The 11,786-nt window shown below is 33.6% G+C and overlaps 1 protein-coding gene across 2 annotated transcripts; it reads right to left on the bottom strand.

Moving 5' to 3' along the window:
* Positions 1-3,345: 3,345 nt before the first annotated feature.
* LOC113391948 (actin-related protein 2) lies at positions 3,346-11,225 on the bottom strand. Of its 2 annotated transcripts, XM_064219332.1 has the most exons (12): positions 11,042-11,225; positions 10,846-10,956; positions 9,280-9,303; positions 8,333-8,404; positions 8,020-8,163; positions 7,800-7,902; positions 7,267-7,373; positions 6,502-6,651; positions 6,254-6,379; positions 6,000-6,152; positions 5,447-5,575; positions 3,346-5,083 (listed from the first exon to the last, which is right to left on the bottom strand). In XM_064219332.1, the coding sequence occupies exons 1-12, from the start codon at positions 11,087-11,089 to the stop codon at positions 5,042-5,044; spliced, it is 1,209 nt and encodes a 402-aa protein (XP_064075402.1). In that variant the 5' UTR covers positions 11,090-11,225; the 3' UTR covers positions 3,346-5,041. The 2 variants fall into 2 exon arrangements, with proteins under 2 accessions (XP_064075402.1, XP_026483887.1); XM_026628102.2 differs by lacking the exon at positions 9,280-9,303.
* Positions 11,226-11,786: the final 561 nt, after the last annotated feature.

Raw genomic sequence — 11,786 nt, 5'->3', positions numbered from 1 at the left:
CATTCAATTTATATGTAATACTGATGCAAATCTTTTTTTTTAAATTAGCTTTAAATAATCATATAGTTTTTCATAGTTTCGTATGTTTATGTGATAGACTGACTTATCGTGTCATATAACTATTATTTTCTACTTTTTTACCTAGCAATGTGTTAAGGCGTACTTTATTAATGGAAGGAATTTTTGCATTTACGATTTTTAATAAATAATTAATCGAACATGTGTTTTATTTACTTATCAACTTTAACAAGTCTCGCTTTATTATTAATATCTCAAATATTATTACATAGAAACAATTGGCTTTCAGAAACATTTGGACCTTTGTGTATTGTAAAAAAAAAAAAATATTTACCGCCTCCTCCACACTCCGCTTTATTTCCTTCACCGGTGACAAAAGTCAAAAGAATATCAATTTATGGTTGAAGAAATTACATTTCTGATTGTGTCAAAATCTAAATATACTTATTTAAGTAGAATTTTAAAAGCACTTTTGAATCGTCATTTTACATAACTATATTATGTAAAGCGGTTCGGAATTTAAATTCTAATGAGAGGAACCGGCAAGAAACTCGATAGTTCTTTTTCAACATTTGAGATACATACAATCATGCATACACAATTATATAGATAATATATCCTGCCTGAAAATCAACAAGTATTAGCTCCAGGCTTTTTTGTCATCTACCTATATAATCTTGCGTTGAAATGAATATGCTTAATTTATTAATGTTTCTATACTGAAAACTATTTGAAATACCATTCCTTGAAATTTGATAAAGAACAAAAAAAAGTATCGGTCCCAGCTGACATCAACATAATATACAAGACGAGGAGACAAAGGTATTAACATATTGCCACCTCATATTGTAATTACACGTTGTGGTTTTCGAATCGATTTTCTAGGCGTAATGTTCACATGTAAGGTCGATTTACCAATTAGATAAAATAAATATTATATTTAAATATTATATTTATTTATTTAAAATAAATATTAAATAAATATTATATTAAATATCAGCTCGCTGTGCACACACCGTCTTCACCGCGCGCCCATTTTTATATATCCTCTTTTCCCGCGCTTTTTGCTATATGTGTCACTCGAAATGACAGATGCATAAATACATAGATAATATATATTTATATATTATATAAATCTAATACTAATGAATATGTTATTATAGATCTGTGTACACTACACTAGGTATGACCTAAGTTTGCCACGGCAGCATGCCAAAGCGAACCTGTGACGCCCACCGAAGAGACGGAGAGAGTACCGCTGGGGTTTTAGTGGGTATTCCGGTGTACGAAAAACAAACTATAAACTAAGTTCCTTTTGTAAACCTAAACAAATAAATAAAATACGTATACGTCCCGGTCCGCCCGACAGACTGGCGCCGTAACGCGTTACGTAACGAAGCGGTTTACCCTCCCATAAGAAGTGATCCCACAAGAAACCGAGATGGCCCAGTGGTTAGAACGCGTGCATCTTAACCGATGATTTCGGGTTCAAACCCAGGCAGGCACCACTGAATTTTCATGTGCATAATTTGTGTTTATAATTCATCTAGTGCTCGGCGGTGAAGGAAAACATCGTGAGGAAACCTGCATGTGTCTAATTTCAACGAAATTCTACCACATGTGTATTCCACCAACCCGCATTGGAGCAGCGTGGTGGAATATGCTCCATACCTTCGCCTCAACGGGAGAGGAGGCCATAGCCCAGCAGTGGGAAATTTACAGGCTGATTATGTATGTATTATGTAAGAAGTGATCACTTCAAAAACTATTTAATATTGAAATGAATCAATAGTTGTTATATTGCTCTTATTCATTTAAATTTTACCAGATTTTAGAGATTCTGAAAATAAGCTATTTAAATGAATCGTTAAGAACATTCGAGCAACATACAAAAATTAATTCGCTCAGTGTTGGGAAAATATCAGTTGCATATCGAAATAAATGCAAGAATGTTCATTTAATATTTCTCGCGGTAAGTTAGTTAATCACCGCGGTTTTCCTTTAAGCTTAGCGTAACTACTTGAATAGCAGCGAGGGTCGTGGCCTCAAGTTAAATTGATCTTTCTACCCACGTCTCTATAAAGTCGTGTTAACGAGCGAGAGAATTAATCCTTTTCGATTTAAATATCCTTAAACATAATTGAAGCCGTAATGAGCATAGACAGCGGCGGCCTTACCCATTGCGAAGCTCCGGGCGGTAGGTCTTTGCGAGGTCTTGTCCTCGGAAAAGTATGTATGTGATTCGAAAGTAGGTCTGGTTGTTTGGTTTAGGTATTTTTTATGTTTGACGAGAGATGGTAAAGTTATACAAATAAATAAAATTTGTGTACTTTAAAAATATTTTACATCGAAAGAATTACAAAATTAACAAATAAAGAAATTATATTTTTTTAAATTGATGTTTTTGGCGTCTTCCTTAGACTAAAATATTTTATTAAAGCAATGGCCGTGAACTATGCGATTAAAAAACCGATCTTCAAGTATTTCGAGGCGCGATTTTTAAGTAGTACATAATTATTTTTTCAATTATGTTCTGAATTATTGATTTAGTTAACTAACTTTATTTTAATTTACTGTTATTTTATAACCTTTTGTTAATTAGGGATCAAAAACAAAAGTTTTAAATAAAAAATCTATTTCAATTTTGCTTGGGTTTGTGCGCGAGGCCCCTGCAAGAGCGAGGCCCCGGGCGATTGCCTTGTTCGCCACCCCCTAAGGCCGCCGCTGAGCATAGATGACGTAAATCTTAACCGTTGATTCTATGTTCAAACCCGGGCAAGCACCACTGAATTTTCACGTGCTTAAATTGTATTTGTAATTCATCTCGTGCTCGGGGGTTAAGGAAAATATCGTGTGGAAATCTGCATGAGGCGGATGAGAATCTGACACGTGCTCCAGCACCCGCATTAGAGCAGCGTGCTGGAGTAACCTCCCCAAAAAAGAGTAGGCCTTAATCCAGTAGTGGGACATTGACAGTATGTTACTGTACTATAAATGTACATTAAATTAAAAAAATAAATTTAAAAAATACATAATCATATAAACATACAAAAGCGAAATACCGCTCACTGATTAATCACGAAATCTCAGAAACTATAACGTCTACAAACTTGACATTTGGCAGGTAGGTTACTTGTAGACATCCGTTATGAACGGATTTCACGAAACTCCACCCCTAAGGAGGTAAAACGTGGTTTAGATTTTTTTGTATTGTATAAATTTCGCGCTAAAACACATGCAGGTTCAGTTAGTATAAACATATATGTTAGTATGTAACATATGTATGAGCTACATATAAAAAGAAGTTTTAATAAATAAAACACAAAATTAATATATCGCCTTTATTCATTAGAATGCATTTTCTTCTATATATGATTGTATAAAATTTATTAATGATAAAAGAATACTTTAAATGCAAATTAAAACAGTCTTAGAACTTCAATTTCGATAAGTTTTATGTTTAATATTAATTTTATAACGCAAGACCTTTTTACATTTTAATAATTATCATCAAATTATTTCAACTTCCGGTCAAATTCTAATGTATTTTCTTGGCTAATTATTACTGACTCAATGTATGTTACAGTAAGAACTCAATTTTTGACAAAACTTATTTTGACCGGAAAAAATAATTAAAAGTACTTTTAACTAATATATACCTTTATTTTGACTAATATACCTTTATTTTTCTCAGTAAGTATACCTTTTGCTTGTCTGTTAGCTCACGTAGGAAATAAGCAAAGTTAACATTATATCATCTCGGACAATATGTTGGTACCTCTGACGTCGACTCTAGCACAGCGCGCTCATTGGTCAAATCAAAAAGCGCGGCTTCCCGTTACATACTTCCGTCCCTTTTTACGTAATTTCTTCCACAGATCGCAGGATAGGGAGGTGAAAGATGTTCCACTTCAAAATGTCTCGTATATATAGACTTGATACTCGTAACTCAAAAACAATTACGGTTGTACAATTGACTTATAGTTAATCAAGTCATTTTGACTAAAAAAGAGTTCTGACTATAACACAGACAAGTCATTGACGAGAACATTGTGCATATTCAGCCTTTTATAAATACACATAAGGAGCAGAAAACTTTGAATACCGATGGGTTTTACGTATTTACAAAGTCCACGAAATTTACAGCTCTCAGTCGTACAAGCCATTGGAATGGATTATATAATCCATTCCAATGGCAGGAGGAGTTAAAATGAACAAACCTTAGATTTACATATTGCATGTCATTTGGTATTAGCTCAACTATATTGTGAACTACAAACAGCTGTTAATTAATTCTTAACGCATCCATAACTAATACGACATTTTTTTATCGTGACTAATGACGTCATGTCAATTCAAGGTCAAAAGTTTAGGTCTTCGCTCCTGACATTAGAATTAGCCGTATATTCATAAACGTACATATTATCTTGCACTAGGAAATAAGCAGACCAATGTACACATTTTCGTCTTTACAATATTTACATTGTCTTCTGTATATTGATGTTGATACAGTGCCGTCTTACACCATCCCGGGGCCCTACACACGACAATATGAGACCCTGTTGGACAAGTACAGTATGGAAACCGTGGACGACAATATTTTTCCACTTTTTGCAAGTCTTATTGTAAAAACATATCGCAATTTGTTTAATAAATAAATGTTAAAATAGTTTTCTTTTTTCTTGCCCCTCTCGGCCCCCTAAACTCAAGGGTGCACCGAACCGCCAGTGAAATTAAAAGATAAAAATACAGTATAAGCGATTAAATCGGTTTCCCGGGCCTCCTGACAATGGGGACCATGGCCTCGGACCCCGTATTATGACAAAGACGGTACTGCATTGACAAAACTATTTTTATGTTTGAGAGCTTGTTCTTTTAAATTCATATTAAACACTTTAAGCCACAAAGAATAAATTCATGTTATATTTTCTAATTAATTAAATCTCATTAAGTATAAAAACAAACTATGATAAGTATTGGAAATGACCTTAAGTAGATTACAATATATTTAATACTGTTTGTATTAACTTGCTCGTGGGCCGAGCTTTCGGAGACAGGATATTCCCTGAAAAAAGAAATAAGCACTTCAATAATAATAATATACTTAATTCCCATAAGTTTCATATGACTACAAAACGTAAAGTTTATTTTTACGTAAAAAGGAATTAAGATATATAGCTGTGGTTAAAGCTACTCCTCCGATACTTACCCATCGGGTACAAGTATATACTAAATATATATATACACATATATATATAAGCTATTGTATATCAGTAATCCTTCGCCGAGACATCTAATCAGTAATTGTTCAAGTAACATTTGAGAAAATTCGATATAACTCAGTAACCGGTGGTAGCTTTACATTAAATTTTATCCTGTACATGACGCTTCAGGAGTCACAGGCTTATTGAATAGGAGGGAAACTCACCTGTTCCTGGTACTCCTGCCTCGTGAGCCAGAAGTTGTCCCGGTTCTTGCAGACTTCGGCCAGGACAGCGCCTCCGATGAACACCATGTCCTTGCGTCGCGGGGGATCCTCTATGCGGATCTTGAATTTCTGAAAACCGAATTGAATCGTGTATCAAAAACAAGTCGTTATTGTGTCTAACATAGATCGACTTCGCGTCATGAAGGTAACGCGCAAAGACGTGTGTCATGCATTTTTCATACTTGATGGTTGGCCTTTGTGCAAGCCTGACTGGGTAGGTACCATCCAATATTCTACCGGTAAACAGCAAAACATAGTATTGTTGTGTTCCAGTTGTTCAGACACAAGTTTGAGACATCTTAATTCCCCAGGTTGGTGGCGCATTGGCGACGTAAGGAATATTCTTGCAGCGCCTTACTCTTTGCGCGGTGGTGACCACTCCAATAAATGGCCCATTGACCCGTCAGAGTACGTGTAACATGAAAAATAAATTTGGCTGACATATTGTGTCTCGCATATGTCTCGCGTGTAGGACACGAGTGTCGGCACTCACGGCAAGCTTGTCGGAGTCGTTCCTGAGCACTCGCTCGAGGTAGAGCTGCTTGATCTCCCGCTCCAGCCGCGACGGCAGGCCGGGGTACATGGTGGAGCCCCCCGACAGCACGATGTGCTTGTAAAGCTCGTTGCGCATGTCGATATCGGCCGCCTGCGGGACGAGGATGACAGTATAGTTTTAATTATTTCTATCAGTCAAGAATAAAATTTCAAATCATAATTATTATATATAATAAACATTTTAGTAGGCACCTGTATAGTGTTAAAGACGAGCTCCGCGATGCCCTGACCCTCCACGTTGATGAGATGGGGCTGGAACAACGCCTCGGGGGCCTCGAACCGCTCACCTCCCACTTTGATCACTCGGCCGTCCGGTAGCTGTGAAAACATAATATTTTATTTACTTTAAAACAGTATTTAAAATATTTATTGCGCTGCCCTCATAATCGTGCACGACTCATATATAATCAATTTTAGCAAAAGTAACCTTTAATACTGACCACGTAAGGTTCAACGAGCACCGTCGTCTCCCAGGCCAGCCTTTGCTCCTGTTCCACGTTGTACCCGATGTAGCAGAGCTTCTCCTTCATCATGCGCACCGTCTCGAAGTCAGCCGAGTGGTTGAACGCGTAGCCACGAAGGAGGAGCAGCTGTGGATACGAATGTTACATTAAAAACATAAAAATTACAAGTTGCCTACCTACTGTTAAGTGGTCACCACCGCCCCTAAACATGGGCATTGTAAGGAATATTGACAATCCTTACAACGTCAATGCACTACTAACAGTGGGTACAAAGATGTAATGTCCCTTGTGCATGAAGCTACACCGACTCACCCTTCAAACTGGGACAAGACATTACTTGGCGGTAGAATATATGATGACCTACCCGAAAGGGCTTAAAGAGCCCTACCACCGATTAATATCGTTTACGAAAACACAGGAAAGGGCTGTCCGTCTCGTTACCGGTAGTTTAAAATTTTTAGCCAAAAAACAATTTCAGTGTAAAGTCTACATTCAGCACCGATGATAACTTTAGATAAATTGAAATGACGGTGCTTGTATCAGCCCACCGAATAAAGTAGATTAAGATTATATACTCCAAAATAATATTTCGATATAATTAATATTACTAAATTAAATTATTTCCTTTTTTGTCTATGATTAAGTAGTCCATGTCTCAGAGGTTGACACGGTTGAGCCATATTTTTTTTAATGAAGCCCCTTCTGATGGAAAGGTTACAACTTAGCCCTAATAATACTGACCTTGATGAGGTATCTCGTTATATCTCTACCCGCGATGTCCAGCCTCCTCGTGAGATGAGGGAGCGCAAATTCCTCGTATACCGGGCAGATATGAGTTACACCGTCACCTGAGGAGATATTTAATGATTTTTAACCACCGACATGGCTCTGTGAGAGGACTGTCTGTCCAATTGGCTGGTGGGTTAACCGGCCGGGGGTTCGGGTGACTTAAATGAGAATTTCATCTCGTGATATCTTTTAACCAATGATATCTTTACATTCACCAACGTATCTATTCTGCCGTTCTGTTAATTCATCGTACAACACGCCCGAATTTAATTTTACTGGTAATACATATTACATTAAAACGTTCAAAATTGTATTTATTTTGAAAAATATAAAAACTTTGTGATACTTAAATTAAACACATATAGAACACATTCCTCATTATAGTAACAGTTTGTAAAATTTGCTTAAAAGTTGTGCTTCTTGTGAAAGAAGAGGCTTAAGCCCAGCAGTGGGATATCTACTATAGTTTATTTATGTAAACTTACCCGAATCGACTACAACTCCTGATATAAGACCCTGAGCGTAGAGCGTTAGAACAGCTTGTATAGCGATATAGGCACTATCGAATCCGTATTTTTCGAACATAACCTAAAATATAAACAAATAATAACATTACATTAACAACACTAACATTCCAAAAGTTATAAATAGTTAAACAGTTTGATGATAGATGCCGCTAGCAGTTCGTTGCAAGGGGTCACTGACCTCAATCATTTTCTCTCTATTCTTCGTGGGGTTCATGGGCGGTTCCGTCAATAATATCTTCGTTTCCTTGGGGTCGATGTTCATCTTGCTCGGCCCGAACGTGTAGTCCCAAACGTGACACATATCCTCCCAGTTCCGTACCACCTGCGATGTCATTGATTAAAAATAAATTAATGTGTAACAGTACAAAATACTAATAATGTTTACATAAATACATGTATTACACTATTTTTTTGTTAATCATAATTTAAATGTCAAATATTATGAATTCAAACAAAATAATTAAAAAAAAAAAAAAACTATAATTACTAACGCCATTCTCCATAGGATAGCTGACTTCAAGCATCGATCGTAACTGTGACGCTTCATCGCCAACCATTAAATCCTGAAAATGATCTTATCCTTGAACACAGAGCATAAAAAAATCTTGTATTATTAGTGATTCAATTAAAAACAAAAACTGCAGTTAAATGCAACAAAAACAATCAAATGCAGAAACTAAATTTACTAATGCCATAAAAAGCAATGTACATTTCAATTGCAATATTTATTTCATTAAACACATATTTCATAAATGGTTTATTACTAAACTAACATTCTCGAACAAATATATATATATATCGTTAATTTAAAAAGGATATAACAAATGAAAAAAAATACAATTAAGTAAATCGTGATATTATTTTGTTATTCAAATAAAAATATCTTCAAATCAATTATTTATAAAAAAATATCGAATTTAATTTCAAAAGCATTTTAAAGCTCGCAAATTTTCGCGCCAATAAGTTTTGCCGCGAATTACTTGCGGCGCACGTAAATTGCATGGCGTTCATGCAATTTAAGGGCAGCAATATTCAATTTGAATTTAGAACATCATTTATGACTAAAGTATTAAGCTCAATATATAACAGTGTTATCAGACTTTTTTGATGTATTCATTTATTATTATGAAGTTTCGTTTAAATTATCCTTATATATAAATCCAGTTAATGGTACCTGCTCATATTTATACAAATTAACCGTCAATGTTCAGGAATAAGCCAAAATAAATCATCCACCTACTGAGTGTTTCTTGTACTGTAACAACACTTTCATTGAAATAAAATATGTTATAAAAATATAATTCAATATATATAGCTTGTTTTAAATCTATTTAAAAACATAATATGTATCGCTATATCCAAAAACAAAATATTATATTAGCTTCTATGCAACATAAATAAAAAATTTGAAGCTAATTTTGTTTATCTATGGTTTTACCTGAATAATCTCGTTATCAAACGTCTGGTTAGCATGAAAGTTCAATATGAAACTTACAAATTTATTAAAAAAAAATTACTTGTTTGTAGGACTATTAATTTAAAGAAATATATTGGATTTACTTCGAACAATGTTTTAATTGTAACTAGTACTTTGATTAGTAGCAAATTTGATTTCTTCACACTTAAACCATTGAACCGATGTAGATGAAATTGGGTATGGATATAATTTGAATCTTGGTGAACGATATAGACTACTCTTTTTTTATCTCACCCCTAGGCCAAAGGCACAGGTTCACACAGCCACACTAGTAAGCCTATATGGTGAAAAAAATTTTTAACTGTTTATTTTATGTATTATAAGAATTGTTACTTCTGTTGTATGTGCTGAATAAATAAAAAAAAAAATATATAAAAAAATACCTGTTTGTAAATGTTTATTAACACAAATTGTATACATATACTTTCTCTGTGTATATTATATATTTTTTATACAATCAGACCTCTGAGCAGATTATTATCTGGCAGTTTTTTTTATTATATTGCCTGTTGTTGCATGTTACGCAGAGTTCAGGAGATCTATATCAAACTTAGGATAAGACTTTGTAAACTTAATAAAATGATTGAAACAGATAATATATAACAAAGATTTCTTTATTGAGTTTTTTAAAAAATATTCCTATTTATAAAACTGTTGATATATACTTATTTAACCAACTTTATAATAAATTGAAATATGAGTAAATGGAGTTTTAAGTAAGAATTTAACCTACAACTTTCATGCTAAATGACTTATTTACTGTTGAAATATTTTTGTTAAATATACTACAAATGTTATAGTAATTCAAATGACTATTTTCACAGCATAAAACATTAACATAAAACAACATTGATTATTATAACTCTTATCAAAACACAGTGTATTAGTTTTTTTTTTTAAATGCAATAATTCTCATGCAAGGACCTGAATACACTTACTTTTACACAAATACCCTGGAAATATTGAAAATATTTAAATATTTGGACTCTTAATACTAAAGTAGCTTTTTTTGATACTGATAATAGTCAACTAAAATATAAGTTTATTATCTCTAGAATTAAAATGTGTTAAGCTGGGAAGGCAAATGCCTAAATTAGCAACCTTCTTAGTAAGGGGCCAGTGACCATAGAGACTTGAACACTAAAAATTACTAATTTCCTTACAACATTGATTGATTGTACTCAGTGAGAACTCAATATGTGATAACAGCAAGATGGTAATGACTCACCCTCAAACATGTTTTGTAGCAGTATATTTGATGATTAAATACTGAGACTGGCTGGCAAAAAGCCCTACCACCAGACAAAATGTTAGTGAAAACTACATTTAATAAAAAAAATCTCAGTTATTCTCATTTTATAATATAACTGCAGTTTTTTCTATTAATATGAGTTATTCATATTAAAACCGAAATATATAAATATATTTCAAATTGATGCTTAATATACCGTAACAACTAAGTATTTTTAATCTGCTACAGCTGAAAGAACAATATTACTCATAAGTCAAAAGGAAATTCGTACATACCTTGACATCAATATCGCCGATCTTATTTTCAGCTCTTATAATCGGTCTTCCGACCATCGAAGGGAAAATAAAGGCTGGGAAGTTACTACCGGCATATCCACACTTCACAAACTGAAATATCAACATTTTACCGTGATGAATCAGTACCTTATCTTCAAGTAAATGAAATCTATTTTTCTGTTCTAGTGAAACTTACGCCTGTTCCGTTATCACAAACGATAACTTTCCTTCCTTGGTCATCCATTTTCAAAGTATATTATTAAGTTATTTAATTATTATTATAATTTTAATTAAAATTGTATTTTCAATAAAATAATCAAATGCTACACCCCACGGAACACAGGACGTTTAACAAACGTCAATTTCCGATATGACAATTGACGATTGACATTTATGATTTTACAGAAGCGAAATAAAAATAAAAATATATACTTTTTAAAAAATATATAAATTGAACAGCACGATAAATTTTGCAAGTATTGTTTTTTTCAATTGTGCAATTCAAAGAATATAAGTCTTATAAAAAAAAAGTTTGAGGAACTGATCTGATTAATTTTTAAGTGTATATAATATGAAGTAGTGGTGCGTAAATTCAAAATTTTAGATTAGCTTTTAGAATCTCTTTTCCTCATTTTTCGTATCGCTTTTTTTGACATCCGGCATATAATATGAATTATCTTTAAAATAAATAATACAGGCTCCCAGTCATAAGCTAAGAACAGGCACGTACTGGGAGAAAATTCAACCCAACCTCCTGGCACTAGCCTGACAGAAGCAGCTCTAATTACAGTACAAAAGAAGTATGTGCGCGCTTAAGCATGCTTATAAGAATATATTGCATGATTCTAATCCCGATAAAAATTCATAAGTATCCTCCTAATAAGATATAAAAATATTAATGAAAAACTAAGATTGTATATTTTTTATGTTACTTTATAATA

This window comes from Vanessa tameamea, chromosome 27, assembly GCF_037043105.1.
Source record: "Vanessa tameamea isolate UH-Manoa-2023 chromosome 27, ilVanTame1 primary haplotype, whole genome shotgun sequence".
NCBI classification, from domain to species: Eukaryota; Metazoa; Arthropoda; class Insecta; order Lepidoptera; family Nymphalidae; genus Vanessa; species Vanessa tameamea.
The sequence above is the reverse complement of the archived record's forward strand: the minus strand, read 5'-3'. Positions and strand labels throughout refer to the sequence as shown.